At 38.6% G+C, this 27,594-nt stretch overlaps 2 protein-coding genes across 3 annotated transcripts in view; both read left to right on the top strand.

Annotated features, from left to right (window-relative positions):
• Positions 1–17,052, top strand: part of LOC110831110 (uncharacterized) — a 119,764-nt gene extending 102,712 nt beyond the window's left edge. Inside the window, exons 1-2 of one of the 2 annotated variants that reach the window (XM_022066725.2) lie at positions 6,249–6,408; positions 11,707–17,052. In XM_022066725.2, the coding sequence (XP_021922417.1) occupies positions 6,391–6,408; positions 11,707–13,314 (1,626 nt within the window). In that variant the 5' untranslated portion in view covers positions 6,249–6,390 and the 3' untranslated portion in view covers positions 13,315–17,052. Of the gene's footprint in view, positions 1–6,248; positions 6,409–11,706 lie in introns of those variants that run through there. The other variant, XM_087344283.1, reaches the window with a different exon arrangement.
• The window catches only part of LOC110831112 (uncharacterized), a 134,759-nt gene that overhangs the window by 102,711 nt on the left and 4,454 nt on the right, over positions 1–27,594 (top strand). The gene's annotated exons all lie outside the window — the stretch shown is intronic.

A 27,594-nucleotide genomic window follows, 5' to 3' on the forward strand; every position in this document is an offset into this window, starting at 1 on the left:
CGTGTAGCACTTCATATATTACCACAACACTCATGTTCTCCGGTTCGCTCTATGTAGGGGACCGAGTTGCCACAATCAGGGTCCAGAGGTCGGACCAGCCCCTCGAGATGGTAATCTACTTTCGTCTCGGTTTCCGTGACAAAGGTTTGTTCTTAAAACAAAATAAAGTACATTTCTTTAATTCCTAATGGCTTTATTTTCACCAATCTATTGAGTAACATCAAGGACGTCTTTTGTCACGATATTTTACCTCGTTCATTCATAAGTGAACAAAGAAATGTATGTCACTTTCTTTTTATACAGTGTCATGCAGAGGAAGGTAGTCATATTACGCATTTATTATAAGACTAGGCGTTTGCTCTTCAAAATCTTTCCTTGTCAACACCCTTTGGCTGTTTAAATTGAAGATACTGAACAGTACTGTGCGACGTGGGATGCAAGTCTGGATGTGACCCTGAAGCGGTGTGGATGCAATGACCAGGAAACCGTTCCAGATGTTTGCCACAAATCGTAAATTTCGTGCAGAGCCAGCTGCTTCCGGTGTGATGTGTCCTGACAGCAGCCTTCGTCGACCAGGAGAGGTGATACAGCGTTCAGCGACGTGGCTAGCGGCTAGACGACGCGAATCGATTCTCGGCAAGAATTTTCATGTCACTAGCCCGTCCAGATCGGCTCTGGGGCACACCCAGCTTCCTACCGAATGGTTACTTGGGGGAGGGGAGGGGGGGGGGGTACTGCCTCTCACCGAAGTATAACGTCGAGGCGCAGAATGGTTGGAGCTTTACATAATCGCCCCGACACGCATAGATATTTTATCGCCTCAGCGAGTTTAAAGAATTTTCAGTTACGAAGTGTAGAATGTTTCGGACTTTGTATTCATGAATGATTTGGTCAGTATCAGGCATGCGAGGTAAACAAAGTCGTATAATATATGAAACTAGTGAAGTGTGTAGTAATTTGTAACATGAATTTGAAATAGTTTGTATTTAAAATAATCTCTCAAAATACGGTGTTACACGCGAATAACAATAAATATATTAGTCGCACGTATTTTCAGTGAATTCCGCTTCGGTTTAGATGTCTCTTCTGTGGGCAAAAATAAACCGACATGCAAACATGAAACTGGGTTTAATATAACATGTTAAATGTTTCGCTTGTATTATTTATGTCTTCTGAAATACATGTTCTACAGGTTGAGAAACATAGAACGTGCGACCTTCGTTAAATTTAATTTGTTTTTTTATTTACGTGTGGCCTACGGGGAAATTCCAACAAGAGGTCTGCTCCGAAGCGTTTCAGCTGTCTGTTACACAATGCAATGTCAGGACGTCGGAGCGTGTGCATTAAGTGTGTACAAATGTCGAGTCTCATTTCACCCGACAGATATATATACAAGAGGCCACTTGCAAAAGGTGCATTGCTTACTTACAAGGGAATGCACCATATTTGACTTCGACCTTGTTTGCCTCTTATGCAGATAATTTCTCTAATCTGACACTCGGAACGAATAGTTCAGCCTTCATAACCGGATTGTGAATTACGATTAGAAGGGAGTAAAATACCAATATCCAGATCTTAAAACGGATTTCCTTTCCTGTATCAAGTGTTCTCAAGAAAACGACAACAAATTACTAGTTCCCACGGTTAGCCGCATTTTTTAAATTTAAGGAAACTCAACTTATGCTTCTGTGCTGTGTAGAAAGACTTATTATTATACGTATTAAGTAAGATTTAAAGTTTTCACGGCGGTACGTCCGAAGATGACTGTCTTCTGGGTTTAAGCGCCGTGTAGTCTGATAGAAGTTTACTAACGTTTCATAGGTTCTTGCTGCGTCCATCAGCCCTGATAATAGAGACAACAAGGACCTCTGAAACGTTAGTAAACTTCTATCAGACTACACGGCGCTTAAACCCAGAAGACAGTCATCTTTGGTTATTATGTCTATTGACAATGAAATCGCCAAATGTGTAGATTAGTGACTGCTTTTCAGTAGCCATGACAACAAAATGTTTGTGTCTGGAAACGGATGAACAACAAAAACCAAGAGAGATACAGATTTGAAAAAGTATTTAGATACTTGATGTAATCCAAATTGAAGTTCTTTCAATTCCTAGCACGCGATAGAAATTTTTCTCTTCGTCTAGGCGTCGGAACCATCCGTGGGATATGCCCTTCATCGACTGAATAAAAGGGTCCCTTTAGCTTAGGGGTTGGGCCAGAGCATTAAGATAGTACCGTTTTCAGAGCTTCGTGCTTAATTAAACACAGGACAACTTATCTTTGCCCGTGTGTGGGTAAAGTCCTTGACATGCTCTGATCTGTCTGGTAGTTTGAGTGGAACTTCCACACGCCTACTAATAAGTGAAACTTGAATATGATTGACTATGATAATTTACTTCTAGAAATTACGTCTTGACACTCGGATGAACGTTTGGCAGGACTCATTTGTCGCAAGGACAAGACTGAAGGATGCTTACAAATATCTTTGACCAGACCATGTTTAGAATCCATGATATTCGTATGGATGTGACTGATATCGACTAAATTAATTAACTCCATGGAGAAGAGTTCATCTTGGAAATGCAATAATACGCTCAGCTTGACAAGAATTTACTCGGGTTTTATGAAAGTTGAAGGTTTATTACCGTGTTTAAAAGAGTCAGCCCCTGGATCCTATCATGAGTCAGATGAATCCATTTCACAACTCAATCGATTTACTTAACATCCATTTTCATATTATCCTCCCGTCTACACCAACGTCTTCCAGATAGTCGTTTACCTTCAGAAAAATTTGTGGAAACCTTTCTCTCTCCCACGCGTGCTACGTGGTTAGCCGAACTTATATTCCTCGATTTGATTTTACTTATTATACAATATTTGACTAGATCCGTTTATAATTTATTCTCGTGGTCACAGAGAACAGCATACGACAAAGTTTCTGAATGTACGTGCCAGTCGTGATGTGCGATGAATAATTTTCTAAGAATATACGTACGGATTATTAATTCCGTTTTATGTAACGAGGAACTGAGCACCTGTACGTGTTGCGTGCTCCAGGGAGAGCGGGCGAGTCCTATTCTGTGTTGCTCAACTTTCTGTTTGCAAAGTAGGTACCTTACACACAACTCTGACTGATATACCCCGACCGAGGCTAATGGTTACGCGACGAGACGCCATGCTGTTAATTCAACACAACGCGTTGCTTCGCGGTTTCATTTTGCTTCTAACCAGAGACTTCATCGTCCTCACAGGCTAGATAATCTCTGTCCTTTGTAGGATTTGAGGTTCTCACGGCGATGAATACAAAGATGGCTGCCTACTCACTGTCATTTGTTGGGATATACGCAACAGAATTTTTTTATAACGATGTTGTTGTTCTGGATCGTGACGCCGTGTAAGATTCGTAGGTAGGTGTCATCGTTTTACCTTCTACTTGAATGTACATTGACACTTGTTAATGCACAGAGAAGAATTAATATAGAATTATAGTTATCCATTGAACAGATTCTTTAATGTTTGCTCTATGAAAAATCGGAGATGTAAATATTCTGGTCTATACAAATTAATACGTGTGTAAATATTATCAATTTCAGACGTTCTGATCACATTGTTGCATCTTCCAGCTCATCCACACGTAAACTTTATTGAATACCAAAATATATTAACAAGTATCCGTCTGTATTTGATTTACAAACTCACTACTTGTTACTACGTTGATAAGTTTGCGGTCTTTTATAGAATCTGAAGTTTTATTACCATCTTCAAAAGCCAAACTCAGCGAGTTGAGTCTATTCAGAATTTTAACATTTCATTTATATAAGATAAAATTTAATATTATCTTCTAATCTTCGACTAGACTTTCCAAGTCTCTTATGTTTTACATACTAAAATTTGTATGTATTTCTAATCCCCTGACATTTGTGCTACATGCCCAGCCCGTCTCATATTCCATGATTTGATCACCCGAATAACATTTGATGAAAATTATAGCATATTACGAAGCTTCTAGTTAATAATTATTTATATTAATTTATTTTGTTGAACGTTGATATCCGGTAACGTCTGCCTACTGCCACGTGATGAAGAATAGCTTTGTCCATCCGTGTCGAATACAGACTCTTTTTTACTGCTTGAAGATGGAGAAAAGACCAGCCTCCGAAACGTCGTATACATATATTATCTGGATAATGGACGACACCCTCATCTCGTATAACGGCCTATAGTCCAAGCCATGATGTTGTTGTGTTGAGGAAGTCACGAAATACTTTGTCGTTAATAAAAAAATCCCTCATTTGATACTTTCGTTGTGCTGTGAGTAATAACACACCTTAAATTGCATGACCGTGTATGACTCAGACATCGACAGGCTTTGTTTCGATGTATCGATATTCATGTCATATCAGTTGACTCGATGGAGTCCTACTTATGTAAACACTTCGCAAACGCCAGAATTTCACTCAGCGCAGACCACAGTTTCTTGCACGCAAGTATTCCTACACGATAAGCGTACTGAAGTTCGTCTGTGGTCTGAAACACTGTATCTCAGATCAATTTATATATTTAATTCTTGTAACTATGTATATATTGGATTAACCTTCTATATTTATATTTAATCATTCGATGTAAATGCACAGGACAAAGCCGTGAAATGTTCGTGTTCTTTGTATAGCACTTTTACTTTCTTTCACAGTTGGACCGTTCCTAGTAAACGCGTTTTTCCTTCTATTGGCCACATTCAACGATTTAGTGACGGGAAATGCACGAAATACTCCACCCCAAGTCACGTCGTGAACCAGAAGCACGTCGAGTTATTCGGCCTGTGTCCGCAATATCGATAAGAAATAAACGCAAGTTTCTTCAGCTGTATGAAACGTCGTAAATTTAAATAGTCTTAAATCGGGCCGACGTAAAGTTGAGACCGTCTGTGTCGGTCTATATAAAGACATCGCAGTATAAATGTAAATTTGTATTTTATGAACGTTGTAAATCGGACCGTCGTGAACCAGAGACTTCTTATGTGTGTTGGGATATAAGAGCACATGACAACTAAGAATTATGTAATGATTACCTAGTGTCCTAAATCAGAAATAGCGTTGAAGGACTGTATGGGTTGTTGGCCTCGCCTTTCTGCTTAACCATTTACTCCATTTTATTGCGGAAACAAATACGTGTTACACTCGGTATATCGGACACCCTTTTTTACGGAACCTGTGCCCTAAGTTGAAGGCTCCGTACAAAGACGTAGTCATTTTTAAATGTTCTTTGCAGGCAGTGTATAAAATTAATGCATTTGACAGGTTGTGTGTTATAATTACTTAGCGGATTTTGATTGTGCTAAATTTGGTATTTGGGTGTACACTAAACATATTGGGGAAGTTTAATTTTGGTTCTTATTGAGCTAATATGACGTAACGAACTGATGCCCTGGTTCAGTTTACACGTTTGTAAGTGTTTTATTTATAACACTAGTTTAGTACTCTACCATGCTGCTGCGAAATGATTTTGAATTAATGTCATAGTAACTGTTGTTTTTCTATTAATTTATTCGTGTAGAACAAGTTTTATAGTGTCATTGCTCAGGGTCAGATCTCTCTGACCTTCAGTACCTGCTGTTGGTTTCCCAGGACGATGCTAACTTCAGCGTAAGACATGAAACGCTTTGGAACGCTACAAATCTAAACGGGACTAAAAAATGTTCCCTCTGCTGTCGGAATAAAAGAAAACTTTAATTTTTAAAAGTATTAGAACAATTATAAATAGTTTTTTCTTATATGGTATATCATTTGTGACCACTCACCACCACTGGGTTCAAACCGGCTCTGGGGCCAATCGATATCGAATTTCTGCTGGTTACACGGCTTCTTCCATGGAGATAAAACTGTCGAATTTTAAAGCTAATCACTCATCTCCGTCTACTACCGAGATTAAAATGCATGGAGCGATAACCCCCCCCCCATATGTCTTCATGGCGTGGTGCTTAGTTACGCAATAAGGGCTTTTAATTACCTCAAAATATGAACGTACTGTTCTCTAGGTGGGAATGTTTAGTTAATTAATTTGTCTATACTGCACCCTGACTGTGCCACTGGTACTTGTTCGGAAGTACATTTGCACCAAAAATGTTGTACTCCTCATCAGCGCCTGCCTTGCGTAATCCAATTCTTTCATTACGGTGACTGTCTCCCCCCCCCCCCCCCCCATCCGCCCCGAGCCGTGTGCCCTCACTCCTGCAGACTGGACAAGTCCACGTAGATCCGCACGGTTATAAAGGGATCCACGCTCCTGGGCATTGCATTATTCGTGTGCAGCCGTTCGTCAGAAGAACTTTGCGAAAGTTGTCGTGTGTTTGTTTGCGTTAAAGTGACAAGTGATTCCCCAAGTGTCCCAACATGAGGCAGCACTTGCAGGTACAAAACAGTGGCGTTCTTTATCATTCCATCACTCATTATTTGCTGTTTCTATTGAAATTACAATACAAATCCGTCTGTCCTAGTATTTTTCCTGACAGTACAATCGCGTGAAATGTGAAATTGTTAAATTTGGACAAATTGTTGGGAGTGAATAGATTAAAGTGGCTCAAGATATGGCGGGCTTTGTGTATCTAGTGACGAACTTCGGGTTCCACACAAACACATAATTTATTTACCATCAACGTTTTAATATTAAGGTAACATCCCGCGTCGTGGAGAGAATAGATAGATTAATTAGTTCGATTCTGTTCTATTTAAGGGTTAATTAACGATGCTGTCGGTAGGTCAGACTGTGGCATTAATATATTCAAATGATAGGATGATAATGAACAATAAATTAGCTAGAATGTGGAAGGAAACGCTTGTACATTATTTAAGCACTTTCCGAAAATTGCGTGGAGCGACTGAGGTGAACCACGAAATGATAATTTGGGATAGCTGGTCCTTGGACCTATATTTGAACTCAGGACTTCTTTAATACGAAACACATGGCTGTGAAGTTCGGTTTTAATTTTACAACAATATTTTTTTTTTAAAATTAGAGGTGAAATGGAGATAATGTTTATAATGAAAACCGTTGAAAAGTTGTTTTATCTGAGACAGAAGAAAATAGGACGACAATATTAAAATGGATCTAAACGAAGTAGGAATAGCTCACTAGCTCTGTGCTGGCGTGATGAATGTAATTCTGATGATGTGATTTGGGGTTTGATGTGTATGAATATGGATGTCTTGTGGGATATAACACTGTGTAGTCTGGTAGATCTACACACTGATGATGGAAGCAGTATGGTCCTCTGAAATGTCTGTCAATATTTAACAGAGTATGTAGTGCTGTATCCCAGAAGACAACCGTACAATTAAAAATTATTCTTCTACATTATTGGATAAATTTACAAAAATATATGTTTAAAATAATGAATTGTTACAAAGATTAGTGTATCCTTGGTTATACTAAAAATGTACGCAATTAAAACTGAAATTGGTACAAATGTCTGCATTGAGGATGTTTGCAATCTAAAACAAATACAGCCTTTCATTTTTGTAATTAAATTTATATTGATAAGTTGTAAGTCTACGAACTACATGTAATGTACTTTTGTAGTGTCAGATAGTACACATAACCATGATAGCTTGCTAGAAGTAGACGTCCTTCTTGTTTGTGATATAATTAATTGCAAATCCGCTCTCAATCCACCTCACGAGCCTTTCGAATGTGATTACGGTCTTCAACTGCCACGTTTTAGATCGCGGTCTTCGTGTTCTTCAAGGTGGTGTCCGACGTTTCAGAGGAACGCAAGACAGCACGACGTTACAAAACGGACAACCACAAAACCCCAACCCCACCATGTTATTCAGTATTACAACATAAAAATGTCACATTTTTTCCCCTTAGGAATATATTTTATAACTAAAAACTTGTTTGTGACGATATGTCCGTATATGCGTCAATTTGTGTATCATCCTAATAAATTTGAACCATTTTGACAGACATTCATGAAATCAGGCATGAATATCATGTCACTAAACGTCATTCCATCTTCAAAAGTTATAATTTTTTCCATCAGTAACATCAACCGTGCGAAGTTATAGCTTAAGAGCGACACTGTCTTCGCTTAATGTAATATTCTGAAAGTTTAAGTGGTAATAGATATTCTAAAAAAATAATATTTTTTAGATAATTCTCGTACAGAATGTAAAACAACATGGAAGCCAGATTGAAGTTGTGTATAGACTATTTAATTTACGTTTTATGGCTGTAGCTAACGGTTCATTGGGGCTAGACAAATGGAATTTGGAATGGAGGTGTATCATAGACATTCCTGTTATAATTATATTTATATGCTAACAGTTGTCGCAGGCATGGCGATATTCTAATTTTTCTAACTACGTTTCTCAGCCTGTCAGGTTGCAACCAAAATGTTCGTTTGTTTGTTACTGCAACTAACACGGCCTGAATTCCTGCTGTAGAGATTTCAGGTTCTCACGGAAGTGAATTGTCGATGTTGGTCTTCTGTGTAAACTTGTAGGTAGATGCCAAAGTTTCGGAAGTATATACTTCGTACATCTTCAGGACTATTATAGAGTTTTTTTTTAAATCAATAGGGCTCATGTGATACGACTCCTTCGATGGGGAATCAGGACATCTTAAGGTCTGTGTAGTTATAGTATGACACAAAACAAGTGTATTGGCGTATGTCCTTAGCAGGGATTTCAGACAAATTTTTTTAAAAGCTGATTAGTAACTACATATACCAGCTGTTGTAAGAATTATTTACTCTTTATTTTGCATTTATGGGTTTCGTATGATTCTCACTGTAAACAGATATTGTTTCCTCATACAGGATTAAACAACTGATCTTTGTAATTGTGAAGTGTTGTTTTCTTTGCGGTAAGACTGAATAATTAAATACTATTTACACGAGGTTCGGCTTTGTAGGATCAAAAGACTGAATCTGATTTGTGGACTTTATTGTGTAGATAGATTAAAGTTACGCACGAAAGTGAAAGTCACTTTAATATTGGTAACATGAACAATAAAAACAGATTGTTGGAAAATGAAAGTATTTCTTAAAACACGTCTCTGTCATTGAATTTCGTGTGTGTTTGTGTGCGGGCCTGCATATCGCGTATGCCCTGTGTCTGTCATGCCGTCACTTTCATTTTTCACACATTCATGCCACTTTCAGATGCAGTACGTCGTGGATCGACGTGACTGAGCTTTGCGTGTGATGAGACATTAACCACCTATAAGACACAGGTTCTTTAAACAATTGACAGTTTTCTGCCTGACCTAAGTTATTTTTCGTTTTAGAAAGTTTTGTCGCTGTGTTCACAAACTTCTGCCGATAACTAACTCTGTGGAGCACAATCCCTCTTGAAAATCTAATATTTGCTCAGATAATGAGTTATTACCTGCCGTTTATGGAACCCAAATATCTATTACCCTGTTCACAAGAGCCCGCCATAGGTCCCTACCTTTTGCCAGTTTAATCCAGTCCACACTCTCCCGTCATAATTTTTCATGACCAGTCTTAATACTGCTGACAGTGGTCTTCTCTGTTGTATCACCGTAAAGTCTTGTAGGTGCCTGCAAACGTTTCATAAGAATTTATATCTGCTATCTTCAGGGAAGTTTTTCAGGTTTTGCGGCCTCTTTCCTTCCAGATTTTCAGACCAAAACTTTTGTGTAGTTTTATTATTTCTAATGCGTGCTACATCTCCGTCCATTTTCTCTTCCTAAATTTGATAATGAACTGAAGAGTACAATTATGAAGCTTATCATTATGTAGTTTTCAAGGTAGTGTCTTAAAACAGTCCTTGATTGCATCCCGCCTATGTCAGCTTTATAAACTAAAAGTATGTTAACATTATTTGATTAAGAGTGCAAGTATTAATACATAGCTGATCTTTAACTCTAGACTTTTCCTCTACACGCTGTCCCGTTTTCATAACAGCGCGTCCCGTCGTAAATCGGACCCAGCTTCTCCCTAAACGCAGTGTTACAAATTCTTTTTTATGCTCCAGGCCACCAGCTATGAATCCATTTTTCAGCAAAATCACTAGATATGTGAGGTTTAATGTAACACATAAACGGTTATAAATTTAAAATTGCAGTTTTGTGACAAATATCCGCCAGTGATATAAATTTATGGATGAAAGTCGTTAAGGGCACAACATAGTACAGATTTTTTAGGTATACTTTATTTATTTCTGTGTATTCACATGCGTCCATGATGACGTGCGTTGCGTCGTAAATAAATTATCTTCGTTGCAAATCGATCCTTTAGTGACGTAAAAGTGTCGTAAACCAGATGGTCGTAAATCGAACCGTCGTAAACCGAATACAGTCCATATTTACATCGCATTGTTTCGTTAAATGAGACCAGTTTGCTTGTTGGTATTCTCGAAACGTTCTGCCGTTGCCTGAGGAATTCTGCTAAGCGTGTTTGGAAAGTGGAACAGACGTGGCTTGGGTACGCCCTTGGATCGAGAGGGAAGGGCGTGTGGACCGCAGAGGCACAGTTCAAGGTGGCCATAGCAATTTTCTACGTCACAGCGCAACTTTAAGTAACATACGCCCTATTGAGTCACTGCTAAGACATAACATTTGCTTTTCATTTCCTTCTTTTTGGCTGGAGCAATTATGCGACTTTTATGTGAACAGTCTCATAACTTAACATTCACTAGGGACTGCTCTGCCAGCGCCACTGTACTCTAGTTTGATGTACATATCGCTTCTAAATGTCTTGTTTGCAAATTTATAACTCATTGGTCTTTATATCATTCTATTTTTTGATACAAGTACGTTTCTTGAGGGCATTTGAGGTCAGAGGAGATTCATGTTTCCCCCCTACTAATTTTTAGTCTATTAAGCTAATTAAATCAAGGAAGATGATTTGGACCATGAATTTTCATGTATGGTAGAGATGAGACTGGATTCGAAATTTTAGTCTGAAATAAGGGAAAGAAACCACTTGGGAGACATAGATATAGATGGGAGGATAATATTAAAATGGATATTAGATTAATGGGAGTGAGGATGTGGGTTAGATTTATTTGTCATAGGGCAGAGTTCCGTAGAAGGCGGGGAATATTTTGACCAACTGAGCAACTGTCAGCTTCTGAATACGAATTTTCTTCCGCTGAGTTGCTCACAGTTCCACTTGAGAGCTTTGTGAAGGTTTTTAAAATCTGCCTGTAAGATAAATAGAGAATTTTCACTTCATTAGTAACTCTGTAAGAAATTAAGTGAGCGGAACGCTGGAAATTAGAAACCGTCATTCGTTGCGTTGTGTTTAAATAAGATTCCCAAACGTCGACAGGACCGTGATAATACGCCAGAGTTAAATTTCATTAGTACAGAGTTTCACCGTCAAAATGTTCACGGTTAATACCCACTGTTGAATCTTTGTTTTAATTTTATGCGATTTTCATTCGTACGCAAACACACAATAGGGAGATCCTGTCTGCCCAGCCTTTCCATACCACCACTCACTTATCATCCCACTATTCAATTATATGTAAACTAGGAACTCCAAAGCGCCGTTAAATAAACCATAAATAACCTTTAAAAATGTGAAAAAGAATGGGCAGGGAAAATGTTTTCAACAATTCGAATGTTTACCTCACTTAAACAATTTAGGTCTCAGTGAATATTCCTGTAGTCTTCGCTCCTTTCCATTTGCATGCAAAATATATCGGTCTGTTAATTGTAAATGCAAACAATTCCAGACGCTGCCTGTCCTAGTGGGAATCATGGTTCTCCTGTTCGCACCACCGGGCTTTGCTCGGCGCGTGCGCGTAAGGCCGGTGAATGAAGACGTGGAGGACCAGGAGGTACGGGACCAGCAGGTACAATACTACGCGGCCCAGGCGCCTGCAGACGATTCACAGACCGCAGGGGTTGTTCTGGTATCAAGCCAAGATGCTTACAACGGTCTGCAGTATGCCAGACCGCGCACGCAAGCAGCTGTTCGTGAACAGGAATACAGACCCATTGGCAGGACTCTGTCCGCCACCAGCCCCGTTTCCCGCCCGAAAGAATCGTCAAAACAGCCACCGGTGCAAACTATTCGAAATTATAGTAAATATAATGATGACGGGTCGTTTACATTCGGATACGAAGCTGCTGACGGTAGCTTCAAGGAAGAGGTCCGCGGAACAGACTGTGTTGTAAGGGGGAAGTACGGGTATGTGGATCCTGACGGCAATAAACGGGAGTTCACGTATGTGTCCGGAAATCCCTGCGACCCAAACAGTGTCAGTCAGGAAGAAGAAAGTGGCAAAGAACTGGCTGACGACAGTGGCGAAGAAAACATTCCTAAAGGGCCTATAAGGCCATTAAGACCGAGACCTACTGCAGCACCTCTCACCAGAACAACCACTACCATTTTCCAAGAAAACTACAACCAGGCCGATGAAGATCAACTTGAATATGAACCACAACAAGTGTACCAACCAGCGCCCCCTGTGAGATCTCGCGTTGTACCACAACCCGTTCGCAGACCACAGGTGTATCAGTACGCCCAGAATCAAGAAGACGCTGTAACGCAACCTCCAGCAGTCAGAATCACCCCGCGTCCTCTCACATTGTCCACGACAGTCAAGTCGCAGCTGCCTGCAACCACGTATCGACCACAGCTGATTCCTGTATCCGCCACTCCCCGTCCTGGAGTCGTCTATACCAAAGAATTTACCAGCGTTGGCAGCCCCACCCAGTCTTCCATTTACTCTACTCCAACCACTGTAGCCCCTGTTGATTTCGATGCCGAACTCAGGAAGTTTCAGTTGGAAAACAACGTAGTGTCCACTCCACGAACAGTGGCACGCCCAGCTGTGTCTTCATCACAGCCACTATACCAGCAACCGAGGCCAACAGCACGACCACAGTTGGCGACGATTCAACAAACGTCTTCTAAACAATTATCCTCAAATCCTGTGTACCAGACCGAGCTGGTGTACGACCCGTCCAGCGGTCAGTACAACACTGTGTTGTACCAGACACTGCCTCAGACAACAGCCGAGGTCAGCCTCAAGCACAGGCTACAGCCGTATGTGAACACAGAGCAGTCTCAGTCACTGTTCACACCGCAGATCTACAATCAGATACAGCAGAACCAGCAGCTGTATTCCCAGCAGCAGCAACAGCGTGTTGTAGAGCAGAGGTACCAGCCGACGTCCACCAAGATCACCGGTCCTCAGAGATTCCAGCTCTACCAGCCACAACAAACAACTCAGCGCTCTGTACAGCCATTCTATTACGTTGCGCCTTCTGACGTCGGCGGACAGGCTCAGGGGCAAATCGATGCCTTCCTCAGGGGACATAATATCGCGTTCTGAATGTGTCCCAGAACCAAAGCGAAACCAGTTAGGCGTTGCACACTACCTGTGCAACTGAACTGATTAAAAACACTGTATTTTTGTTGGACCGCGGGCTCAGCTGCTCCCTCTAACAAAGCCGGAAGTCATTTTTAACAGAACTGTATCTATGTTGATTGACGTATAGCAGTGGTTCCCAAACTGACGTTCGCTTACAGGATTCTTTTAGGAGGATAGTTGGAAATAGTGCCTAATGCTGGAATTCTTGTGTACCATTAAGAGAAGTGGCTCATATAAATATAAAAGCCCTGTTTGCGTATTTTATGAAACGTTTCTGTTATATTGAGAAGGGTACTGAATTACAAAACAACATATAATGGCTTTGTTCTGTATTTTAAAGTAGATCAAGAGGTGAGAGCTCAGATTCTCACAGAGACGGGTTTGAAGATGGTTGTCTTCTTGAAGTCTTACACTTGACCGACATATCACAGGAGCTTACTGCTTCTATCATCTGAGTGATCTGTCATTATCCACCGGTCTACACGTTGCTATATCCCAGAAGACAGCCATCTTTAAATCAAGTGGATGTTTGGAAGTAAATTAATGAGCACACAGAATACATTTTAGATCTTTTAATTTTATTGGATATTTTCTGAGATTTGTCAGGTTTTCTTGGAGTAAATAAGTTTGGGAACCACTTCTGACACATACAGTCCACAATCGAAAAGGTAAGTTACAAGATTTTCTGGATGAATTAGTTCAAAATTGTGGCACTGTAAGTAGGTGGCACTTCTTCAGATTTTAGGTTCTCATGGCGAGGAGTATGATGACGTCTGTCTTCTGGAATGTTTCGCAGCATAGTTTGGTAGAAATTGATCAACGTTTCAGGGGTGCTTACTGTCTCTATCATCACCCTAAAACTTCTGAAACGTCTATCGATTTCTACCACACTACACGGCGCAAAATTCCAGAGGATATCCACCTTTTTGGACTCTGTTTTTCATGTTGTTGTCCGTGATCAGATGTTTACGTATGGAAGTCACATCATTGTTCAGAGATGCATCGCTTGGTTTGTGAAGTGGCACTGAACCAGAGAGGTCATTGTCTCTACGTTGTAGTGGGTGGCTATCTTACGTGCGATATATCATTAATGACTCTCGAATTGATCCAAAACTTTTGTGTCAAATTTCTCTACATGGTATGCAGTAGATTTCATTTAGCGGCCGACAAGAATTCGTAACATTTCAACAGTTTGTTCTGCTTTCTTTATTTGTAACGTTTTCTGATATAATCATCGTAACGTCCATGTTTACACTCCAAGCTTTTACTTCGACATTCCTGCATGATTGAAATTTTGGCTAAATATACGAATCCCAAAGTTAATTATTTGTAATCGTCTGATATTTTCTGTGATTTTATGGTTTTTTAAATCTTAACATTTAAATTTTTCTATTACATGTAACAGTTGTTTAATTGTTATTTATTTTCATATTTAATAACATTTATTACAATGTAATCTACATACTGTTTTGTTCTGCGTAATTGTGATTAATTCCAACCATCTACCTTAAATGATTTAATGATTTGCTATAATCACTACAAGCTCCTTATTTTCTGCCCTCGTCTATTTATAATTTGACAGATATTTTGTTATTCTTTCTGTATGTTTACACCAGCGCAACATTTTATATGCTAAATTAGGTTCTCTAATTCGGATTCAGACCCTTTTTGTTTCTGTCTGTCCACTTTACATGTACCATGATTGCTATGGGAAATTATTATACGTCAATACTTTGTCATCTCTGACTTTGATTTAAGCTGATACCAGAGTCGGTGTGCTACGCATTTTAATTTCGTGTATTTGGAAGATGAAGGTAGTCATATCGTAATTTTACTATTTCCTTCGTTGAAAAACCAAAATCTTCAGTTGAATATCGACTTTAATGCACGTACAGAACCTTCAAATCAACAGAAGTACTTATATATATTCTTACTTTTACAATTAATTCATATAGCTAGGAAGGAAATCTCTTCTTGTTATGGAAACCATGGTTGACCTTGAACAAAAATCTTGTACCAGTTCAGCCCAGTTCGCATCTTATTTTCTGTACATTTATTATATCATACCATGGCCAGAAATATTTCTGATAAAATTAATAAAGATAATTAAATTTCTGTATCATTTTGAGATGAAGTGGATTTTGTGCTGTTACTGCAACTTTTTAGACAACTGATTTTATAGCCGTCCCACATGTCTTTGTTATCTCGTTTGCATCTGAAGTCAGAACAATGCAGGTCTCCGTGACTAAACTGCGTGTGTATGCGAGTAAATAGCGAATGAGTGTGTGAATGTGTTTCATTATCAATTGCGAGGTGAAAGTGACTCGCCTAGCTTGATGTCTAACGCAGGGATTTATAATAACTAAATTTATTTTTCCACTTTTATTTTAACGTAATGTACAGCAGAGGATTGTACTGTTTAGTCAGACCAGAATTAAATAAACGTAAATCAGCTTTTTTCGAGTTATTTGCATTTCGGACATGAAATTGTTGCATGACAGGGAGTTAATCATTTTAAGATAAAAATGTATGTTTGAAATATTTCTGGATGCAGTTTACATTTTACTAAACACAAATTCATATCTACGCAGTGTAATTTTTATTTTATTCAACAATTGATAGTTTAACGTTATTCATAATATAAAATAATAATTATGTTTCTACGTTTAATGCCATTCGAAGTCAGTGTCACAACAAAGTCGAAGTGTTTACTTAACTTCTCTGGTTATTTTTGTAGTTTCCAAAACGTTAACTATTTATATTACAACAACAACCATAGTTCTGTTTGTTTCCAAGGCGACGCCAGACAAACTTTCTTTCATTTATTTTAATGCTCAATTTATAAGCTTCGTTAATTAAGAGAAATCCTGAGAACCTACTTCATGCACTGGTTATGTTTATCTGCTACAAATGTGTGACAGAAACAGAATATGAGTTTCTTTTCAGAATTAACAATAAGCATTCTTTAACTTTCCACTGTAATTCCCTCAGACCATTTCATTACAACATTTCTTTCTCACATTCTCGTAAGTTTACAACTTTATGCGCAACAACAAAAATAATTCATAATGATACAGGAAATGGATTGACTTTCACTAGGATTTCACTTCGTAGTTCTCCGATTATATTACCACCTGGTGACATTTCTTTGTACTATTCGTGTTGTGAAAAATTGTTCGCTTTCATTGACTCTGTTGTTGGTTTTTGTCCAGGATTTCTCTGGAGGCTGGGAATTCTTTCCTGTGATTCTTAAATAATGTTTCATCTCAGTCAAAAAGGGACAATCCATGGCAGAATCCCCACATAATTTGGTGGATCACAGTGATGAGTGTGTTGATGATTGATGATGAAGAATGCACATTTATATCTGTGTTTCGGGCGGGTTTCGAACCTGTGATCCCAGCGCTCGCTGTGTCGAGATCTGAGTAACCATTTGAACCTGTGCTCCTAGCATTTGCTTCATTTAACTTGCATGCATTTAATCACAAACAATATTTTATGACTGGGCTGTATGTTGAAAGTAATTTTAATGTCCTTTTATCTGTAAGTGTCACGAAATATGTTTCACCACTATTTCTTATTTTGTTGTAAATAACATTTCTCATTGTATTGTACAAAGTGTCTGATTCGTTTATGATTAATACGTTTTATATTATAAAGTGTTTTCTACAGTATTCGTAATAAAGAAAATTCGAGTAACTTTTGAGTTCTTTATGCACCCTACCATAATCCTTAGCGAAGCTTTGACGGCGACTAAATACATTGAAGCCTACTCAAGAATTATGGAAAAAGGATGCGACGTTTTGGAGGTAATTTATGTTTCCGTCATCAGGGACTAGGATCCCTACGTGAATAAGTTCTGATCTCCAACACCAGGGATGGAATGCTGTCGTGTCGACACTAACCTCTACCATCGACAACTTACGTTACGTCACTGTCAGTGTCTATCAACAGTGACTGATGTGGCCCTGATGGAGAGAGAGAGAGTCTTTGAAATTGTTTCATGCTTATTTGCCTAACTGTGACTCACTCATACTTTAGTCAGGCAGGGGATAGAAGAATAGAAACAGCTTAAAACAGAATGTTGGGCTGATAGTCCAGGTTAGGCACAGAAGAAATACAGTCTAAAGTTACACCGAAAAAACAGCTGGAGACAATTATGAGATACATATACATGAAGAGATGAAAAAACCGTATAGAAGAAATTATCGAGATTGAAGGCCGAAGATATAATAAAAATTATTAGCATTCTAGCCTAGTACTCGAATGATTTCGGGTTTGAATTGCAAACGTTGTCTCTAACATTAAGTTATTGAGTAAGATTTGATACTTCCACGGCAGTGAGTCCAAATATGGCGGTCTTCTGGATTGTAATGTCGTGTAGTCCTTGCTGCCGCCATCATCAGGACGATGAGGACTCATCGCCCTTGTGATGGATAAGCTCTGAAATTTGTACCAGACTACACGGCGCTGCAAACCATAAGACAGTAATTTTCACTATTATTTTCACCTCTGTATATACTTCTTATTTTTTCATGAATAAGACGAAGGTGGTCCTGTTAACAGGATATCGAAACCGGTACAGACATTGATTTAAGTGACCAACACAGACGACAAGAGGACATCTGAAACCGTCAAAAATTCTAGGAGTGACGAAGCGAATGCGTTACAGGTGCGCTCAGAGTGCCTTTATTTCTAGGAAGTTGCAAAATAAACAAGGAAACGAAGAGTAAATTTGTACTGAACGATGTCGGGTAGGGTCTGCAAAGAATTTATGAAGTTTCCAAGTTTCACTCTCCGTTTGAGCCTGAAGCAGGTCCGGTCTGGATTTGATAAAATGTATTGTCCTTACGTGATCAGTTAATATGAAACACATTCGTACGGCAGACCTACACTTTCACCGTCGGTCTGTTCTGCCTGGCCGAGTTAGGAGAGAAAACAAATCTTTTCTCTCTGGTGGCAGTTGGAAAACAAACATGTCCGCATGCGTACGCCCGAGTCACGTTACGTGATCGTAGGAACGAAATCTATAATTTTGTTTCTGTGGGGACGAAACCAGTTACAGACAGCAGAAAAGTAAAATCCAGTTTAAATATATTTTCCAAATACGTTCCTTGGGATTTTGTGTATTTCTCTGACCTCGATATTAATTTATTGTAGAAGCAAATTAGTTGTTTGCATAATTATGGTCTATGGATTTGGACTGCTTAGTCGGAAATGATTTGTTTCTGTCTCGTTTATTATTTATATCATCGAGAAATTTTTCACATAAAAGTTGGTGTTCACAATCAATCTTATTTAAATGTTGTAGGAGCCATTTTCATCCGCTTCAAATCCGATCATACTATGATTCATCATATTATTACTCAAAAATATTGTCTTCGGTCTTCCAATTTCCATTTTCAACACGTTCCTTACCAATATTTTGTATACATTCCTTGTCTCCGACCATCGAAGCTAGGTGTCCAGAGAATCATACGAAACACATAAATACACAATGTGGGAAAAATTTGGAAATGTTTGTTGAGGCAGGTTATCTTTGTGCTTTAAAGTTTTAAATTGATGTCTCTCGTATTTGCAGTTGAATTTCAACGAGCACTTAATTGACTTGGTACTACTTCGGAATGACCTGGAGTTGTTCTGCTGAGAGACTGGAACGTTTTTAGTCGTGACCATTAACCTTGTCCTGGATTTCGCATGTTTTCAATTTATGCTACACTTGGCATAATCAAATTTATGCTTTTCGCCCAAGGTGATCTGTCGTCATGTTAATTGCTAAAAACTGGAAGAAATGTCGGTTGTGTATCTCCGCTCTACAGACACTTGTTTCAATAGTTGGCAGTTTAAAAAAGAATATTTTATGGAACAGGTTTACGAATGCCTGCAACGGACCCTGTTCCAAACTTGTTGGATCCAGCCCGGATTCTCACAGCCTATTTCTTTAAAATGCATTTTAATATTATCATTCCATCAACATATAGATCTCCCACGTGGTCTTCTCTTTGAGATTTTAAGAGTAAAATTTTTACGCATTGCTCATTTCTGCTGTGTGTGTTGCATGCCCCGTCCAGCCCCACCGCCTTGATTTGAACATTTTAATAATATCTCACGAAAAGTGCAAATTGTGTAGCTCCTCCTTATGTACTTTTCTTCAACGTTTTGTTACTTCCTCTTACCCGGGTCCTGATATTCTCCTGATTGCTTTGTTTTTCAAACATCCTCAGTCTGTTTTCTACTTAGAACGTGAGTTTCAGCCTCACACCCACAGGAGGTGAAATTGTATTTTTAAATGTTTTATAGTTTAATTTTTGCACTACGTGGTAACAGGCATATTAATTAATATCACGAATTTCTTTAATTTCATATTTTATTCAAGTCTTTGTGAATATAATTTCGTTGTGGTTCCCAGACAGATAACTGATATTATCTTATCGTCACGTGATTTATTAACAATTATGTTACGGACTTATCCTGAATTAGGGGCGATTGAACGTTAACATATATTTAGTCTTTTTATTTTTAAACGTGTGACATTTTTAATCCTGGCGAAACTGAAGAAATCCACGACGAAAACTCTGTACGATCCTCGAAGGTGAAGGAATTGTCCCATGCTTTGAAGAAAATCGGTGTGAAACCGGTCTTCTCTCCGATTCCTACAGTCAACATCAAAAATTACACATATTAACACACATTTCAAGATTTCCGGAAGCTGACTATGTTGACGGAAGTTGAAAGCACAGCAGTGCTCGGAGGTCTCTGTGACAAGATTTACCTCCGGTATGCGAGTCAGACGCGTTACCGACGAGGTATCCAGCCATTTACATAAACTAACGGGACGTTAAACGACAGACGTTCTCAGTACACAAAACACCTGATATGTGTAGTGGCATTAGCTTTGCAACCATAGATTAATTCCTTAAGTAAATTAACATTAAGGCCAGTAACGTATTTAAATTATCAAAGAAATAATGTTGAAAATAATTTTATTCAGAGATAATTTAGATTTTATGATGCATTTTTAGAGTTCCATCTCATAAACTCAGCCTCCGTGTGTGCAGTATTTATACGACGGTTTTGAAATAAAGGTTAGAAGCTGTATAAAACAATTCATGTATGTTCTGATCTCTGAACTCATGTCATTAGACTCATACGCTAACACAAAATATTGACTGTCGTGTTGTGCTAAGGCAGTCTGCCGTTTAATACTGCCAAATCTGGATTAGGTCTTATAGTGGATAAAATTGCACTAGGACACGGTTACTTAGGTTCTCTCTCTCTCTCTCTCTCTCTCTCTCTCTCTCTCTCTCTCTCTGCCAGTGTTCCATGTTTATCCATCACCGCCCCTGGAGTGTGATGGGCCCGTTCGCCCATTAGATTATTACGTCGGTCCTCAGTTAGGTCTCTCAGTTCTGACCAGACAAATTTTGAATCCAGATGACCGAATTTAAATTTTATGAGTGACTACGATTATAATTTATTTGGGTCTCGCACAGAAACTAACGGCAGAAAAGATTTCATTGGCCCGTGACCTAGTTTTGTAAGAGACAGGCGCTTTTTTAAGATTTGTCTTTCAGTGAAAAGCAGTTTCAGTACTACAGGAAATTATAGCCTTGTTAATGGAGTGAATACGGATGTTATCAAGGTGGATTAGTGCAGCGTTCACATCTCAACTTGTTACGTCATGCTTAAACTGTGACAAGTAGAGAGAATGGGAACCGAACACAGTCATGTAGCACACATAGGGGAAGACAATAAAAACGTACATTTTGGTAAAACGGACTTACGGCAGGAGACAATTCGGATAGTTGCAGGCTGTGTTTTGTCCCGGACTTCGCTTGGTAAAGCTAAGGGAGAACTCTCAGACAGAAAAGCCGGTAGCTTGGTCAGGAAACGAACAGGGTACCTGTAGAATACAAGCGTAGTTTTACTGGTGTGCCAGTTAGTAAAGTCAGAGAAGCCGGTCACATGTCGGTCTGTACATCAAATTTGAGCCAACCCACTCGATTGCAAGAATATTTGTTGGTTTCATGACGCATAAGGGACTTTACTGTCGGGGTGTGCTTATTTAGAGGACACAATGAAACTAAACTAAATATCTTACGTTTAAACATTTGTCGTTATTGGTCGATTAAAATGTAGTAGTGAGATCCGGGGGCAAGTGCCCTTTCAATGAAATATAGATTTAAACTAGAAACCGGTCTACAAGATTTGCTGTACAGAAACTAATAAAGTTTTGTATGTGGCTATGAGAACCGTCAAGAACTACACACACTGAAGAAATAGTGTGTGTCATGGTCATTTTTGGCAGACGTAGGAGGCAGTAATGGAAATCATGTGACCGAAAACATCTTAACAGCGTTACCATGGTTACAGTAATTTATGCATAATAACATATTTATCTATGAAGGTTGGGAATCCCTTAACATGGCATGAGACACGTAGTAATAAATTTTTTTCTGTCAATATACCAGATTCTCGACATGTAATAGGTCCTTGAATTCAATGGCAGGTATTATCTAATGTTGTCAGTATTCCATACGACGAATTTAACATATCGAGATCATTAAATTGCCTGTTAATATAAACAAACCTTCGGAATTTGTGTATCAAGGCGCTGATCGGATTAGGATTCTCAGACGGCTCTAACAAACTTCTGAGCTCTGCAGCTTTCGTGGGTTGCGACCAGATGTGGATAATGACTTATGGGGCATACTGTACTTCTTATATTTAAGAATTACTGAATGAATCATCTTCCTTGCTTCTTCATGTTTGTTGTCTGGTGAAGAAAGTTACGGTATTCATTAAATTCGAAAGTTAATTACCATGTTCACAAGAGTCAGCTGATAAAATCCTGTCGAGATCCAGCTAAATCAAGTCCACATCCAAAATCATGTTTGTCTGAGATTCAACATGATATTCTCGGTTTTCCAAGTGGTCTCCCGCGTTCCAGCTTTTCCGACCAAAATTTTGCGTTCTGACCTAATAAATCCTGGACTGGAGGTAAAATACGCAAAGGAAGTAAGTCCCTGAAATGCAGTGGTTCGTACATTCTTGAGGTAAAGATTACAGAGTGTGGAGAAAATGTACAGACTGGAATTCGTATTATCTTGCGCACTGTCTCGTTAAATAATATACAAGACTTTTTGTGTGGAAGGTTAAAGTGATTTCAGGTACAGTTTTATGAGAAGTGAAAGATGTCAAAGCTTAGCCAACCTCCAGAGTATCACTGTTATTTTAAGAAAGTATGCTGACGATTTTGAAAATTTTTGACTGTGATTGCATTTCATTAACGTGGCGTGGCTGTCGAAAGAAGATAAGGTTGAAATAATGGGAGTAATTTTAGGAGAAAGATATGTAATTTTAGATTGTGAATGAGATATTCTGCTATTTCATTAAAAGGACCTTAAAATTTCTTTCCCGGAATGACCAAGTTTATATATTTCCAAATTATAATGGTTTATTTCCAAACAATGCTTACTACAGACTCGGTTAAATGGCAAGTTCATAATGTAAACTTATTGTGATTCGTTAGTTAAAGAATATCAAAAAATATGGTTTAACTGTCGAGAGACAATGCAGACTTTTTATTGACTAACAATACCTCATATTAAAACTATTACGAAAATAATTTTTCGTTTATGGACGATTTATATCGTGAGTAGCATGGGAAAGTGTAACATCGTTCAAAAAATTTATAGACTACTTTTGAAGGAATTTCGTTTTACAAGCTCGTAGTTATCAGCTTACAAGAAGGTCCTATTTTTTTCTGAATTAATATTTTACTTTGTAATTTAATCAGTGTTCCTTAAAACAGGCGACGATTCCATTCAAGTTGTTCTATGTTTCGAGTCGTCGGCCTTGATTCTGTAGATCACAATGTCACCCCGGATGCCAGCCCGAAGGCGCTGTGTTACAGCGAAATCTGTACCACAACAAGGTCACAGTTTGAAGATATCCATGACAACACTCGATGTTCTGTAACAGTGTCACAAATACAGAAATACACCTGTTCCGACTCAAGGCGCTTTAATAACTGGTTCATCTCTTAACAGATCTTCATGTAATTTTTCTACATCAGAACTGTTTACAGTTTGCCGTTTAGTTTCGTCTTCCATGCTTATAAAATAGCAGATATGCACATCGTTTATGATTTGCAGAGAAAATTCGACATCTGTAATTCAAACCCTTCAACTACCATCTCTGTCAAACAATATCTAAATTTTGTTTGTGTTCTGCTAAAATTGCGTTAATAGAAGTTCATATTTGTTGATGTATTACCACATAAACAGGATCCTACATATTTGAACGTATAGAGTCATTCCAGCTCAGAAATTTGTCTATATTCAAACAAATGATAATAAGTTTACAAGTACAGGAAACATCGAATACTGCATAATAGATCTGAAAGTGAACTTGCATGGAAGCTGACAACTGTAACCTTTTTCTTGTTTTTACACTGGGAACTCGTTGAAAATAGAAGACAATCGGGTCTCATTGTTGGCTAATGAATATTATGCAGTTTCTCCAACACAGAGCTTAAGAAATTGCTACTGTCTTTAAACGAAAGTTTTGAAACGTAGCAAGGCGACAGACAAGTAGGTTTCAAATTTCGTGTGAATTTACTGGCGATTTATCGAAAATGGACGTACACACGCCGTCACTCGTCTCCCACAACTCTAAGCCTCGTCGTTTCTAGAATCTTGAGCATTAAATGTCTCTTCTGCGGTGGCAATCATTTTTAGATGAATCTCAATAAAAAAAATTGTGAATTGGATTAAGCTGACTTAGGATGGAACCCAAGTGCGAACTTCTATTATGGAAATTTCCCAACATTAGACTAAGTATCATCTATTCAGAAAGAAAGGAGTGGAGATATAAGGAAGAATAATTCACGTAAAGAAGCAGACAGAGGAAGGAACAGAGAAACACGAGAAAAGAAGGAGAATTAAAAACGAAATAAAAAGGAAAGTGTGAAGGTAAACGTAGAAAGATAAAAGAAGCAAAGTGAGGTAAATACATACAATTAGTGTAAGTGATCCATCGCCCACTGGTCTGTTACATAACGCGAAGTTCGCCTTCATCTGTTCGTCCGTCGAAGGTAGAGCAAAAGAAAGGCTTGGGTCGGAAACTGGACCACTTTCACCATCCAAGCTGTCACACGACGTGGTTTGCTTCAGGGTCAGCTTGAAGAATCTGCAGCAGCAGAGGAAGAAGAACCACATTCCAGCTGCTTGTACCGTGATGATTCACCGGAATTCCATTCAAGAGAATTTGTGTTATTCAACTGGCGTGGAGATTCACACCCGCCGTGTTCGCGCCACAACTGTCCATTATCCGCGGCCTGAAGCAGATCATTAGTGGTACTAACCAGCATCACGTTCCGGCCTTTTAAATCCCAGGATAGTCCCCGGTAAACATTGGATGGAAGGATTGTTAGTCTCCAGACCCGGTTTTCAGGGGTAGCCGAACAGAAAAATTTCTACCCGTGTCGAGGATCGAATCTCGGTTGCCCAGCCACGGAAAATCGTGGAAACAGCGAGGGTAGGCTAATGTCGAACTCCGTAGACTTGTCAGGAGCTGATGTGGTATTCTTTCATAACAGTCTGAAAACAAATTGGTTCATTCTTGTAGGTGGCGTTGCAGTCTGTTTCGGCTTACGAGCTATATAACCTGGTGACCTCGATTGACCCAATCCCCACCCAGTGACAATTTCCCTAACATTTCCCACATGTTACGGTGTTATACCAATACAAATACACGGACATGTTGCAGGATGTTGCAGTGTCGAGTCCCCAGGTTAACATGTGCGGAACTCAGATTTCCATCAGAAGCAGCAACAAATGTTCGCAAGTGTTACGATGCAGTTTCCTAGCTCCCCCGAGGCCACGTGGACGAGTTTTTGCCTTTCGTGTTTTCATTATTCCTTCCTTACATTATTGTTTTGTTTAGTCTTTATTTATTTTTCTTCTCTTTTTAACTTCCTCAGTTTATATTTATTCTTGTTCTTATCTCCCTTCTTCTTTACTTTTTATAATTCTAATTCTATCTTTCTTCTCTGTTTATCGTTTTTATTTATTTTGTGTTTGTTATAATGTACGATTTCCTATATCTTTTGCCTCATTTTACTTTTCCTTTTTGTCTTAGGTTTTATTTATTTATTTCGGTATATCAATTTTTTTTACATACCTGATAAAAAATATAATTATTTTTCCAAAATTTTGAGGCACACGAATAATGTGTTACTTTATTGCAAAAAACCTGTTTGTCCTATAACATACAGCTACTTTCTTACATTTAGTTTTCAAACAAAACGAGCAGAAATGTACCCATGATCAATAAAATCTTCTCGGGCAATCAGCCGAGTTAACCCGAGAAGATTTTATTGATTGCATTCGCCGCGAAAATCTCAAATCCTATATGCACCCACGAGCTTCGACATATCTGTCCGTCCGTAACAACTTGGAAAAAAAACACATGAGCTGATTTACATTAAACTTGATACCAGATAGTTTACTAATACACAAATAATTATATTTTTAAATGTGTAACTACGCCTTTGAATACTGGTGATGCGACTTAGACACAAGATCACGCTATAACACCGCCCCGGGAGCATGCACAAAGAGTCACAGGAATTATCATAAGACGCTAAATCAAATATCAAGCATTACTTCTCCTGTGGACTTATGCAGCACAGCGCAATCCGTGAGTACGTTGACTCTCAGCAGCGAACAGCGTTGTGTTACGTTCGTCGAATAATTAGCGGGGTACGGGTTGAGGGGTGGGGGTAGTGTGGGACTGAAATTAACCTAGTTTCGTATCCAACCATCTCACCGGAGATTAAGAGAACCAAAACAGACAATCGTGTGTATTTTTGTCTCAGTTGTATTGTGTTTTTGTACACCGGTAATGCGTCTTACTTCATCCCTCTGGGAATAAGGTCCCCATTATGAACTCTTGATTTATGGAGGTTTAGTCTACATGAATTAATCTCTCTCTATGATGTTTTACGAAATGTTTTTGTTGCAGCAACAATGTCCTCAGCCTCCTGAATTAGTCTTCTATGTTAATTGACAGAACGAATATCAAATACCTTGAAATTTCCGTTCCAACTAAGTCCATGTCGTTACATATTTTAAGGATTATACTATGTGTACAAAATGAACGCGTTATGCAACATTTTTCAGTCTGGTGGTTATTTAGTTGAATAGTTTCTTGGTTACTTAGTAATTTATTTACCTCAATCAGACATACTAAAGTCAGCTGATTGGTTGATCGGTTACATAGTTCGATTGTTATATTAATTACAAGAAGGAATAATGCAGATATTATTCCGTGGCAAATAAATAACATATAGATTTAACTTCATATACCCTACCAAAATGATCAACATCATTTGTGAATCTTTAAAACGTGAATCTGGTTAACAATAGAAATGCGTAAAAATGACGCTGAAGAGAAAATTTGAACCTAAGAAGAATAAAGTGACAGAAAACTTGAGAAAACTGTTTAATGATGACCTCTGTGATTTATATTTTTCATCATATATTATTAGGGTGCTCAAATCAAGGACCATGAGACGGGAGGGGCTTGTAGCGCGCATAGGGGAGATGAGAAATGAGTACAAAACGTTTCTTCGACATTTTTGAAAGTAAGACACAACTTGAAAGATCTAAGAGTCATTGAGAGGATAAAAGTGAAATGCATCTTATGGAAAAAGGATTTGAGATCTAGTTATGATTCATCTGACTCAGGACAGAGACCGGTAGCCAGTCCTTGTGAACATGGTAATGAAACTACGGTTTCCATAAAAGTTGGCGAATTACTTTAACAACTGAGCTTCCTATTAACTTCTCAAGGACTCTGTTCCATGAAGTTAGTTATCAATCATTAGTAAGCTTGTGATACCCTTCGTTACCAAATATTGCCGTTAAATGGTTAGCATCCCGCTTGGTATTCTAGAGGACCCTAATTCGTGACTCAGACCTACGACAACTTTGTCGGGTCTTCACTCACAGAGGGAAATTGTGGAGACTTCTATGCGGACGGTACCCGGTTTCGATTCTCGACTCTAATTCATTTATTGAATAAAGATGTTTATCGTTTATCTCAGTCTCTCCAGGCGAATTTCATAATAATCATTGTCATGTATGCTCATTTAACGCTATGTGAGTCTAGTAGTAACAGTTTAATAAATTAACTTTAGAATCTATGAACGTAAACCCATCAAGGAAAACGGCA

The sequence above is a fragment of the Zootermopsis nevadensis genome, unplaced genomic scaffold (assembly GCF_977971745.1).
Source record: "Zootermopsis nevadensis isolate Lab colony 2312 unplaced genomic scaffold, Znev_1.0 Znev_ptg000007l, whole genome shotgun sequence".
NCBI lineage: Eukaryota > Metazoa > Arthropoda > Insecta > Blattodea > Termopsidae > Zootermopsis > Zootermopsis nevadensis.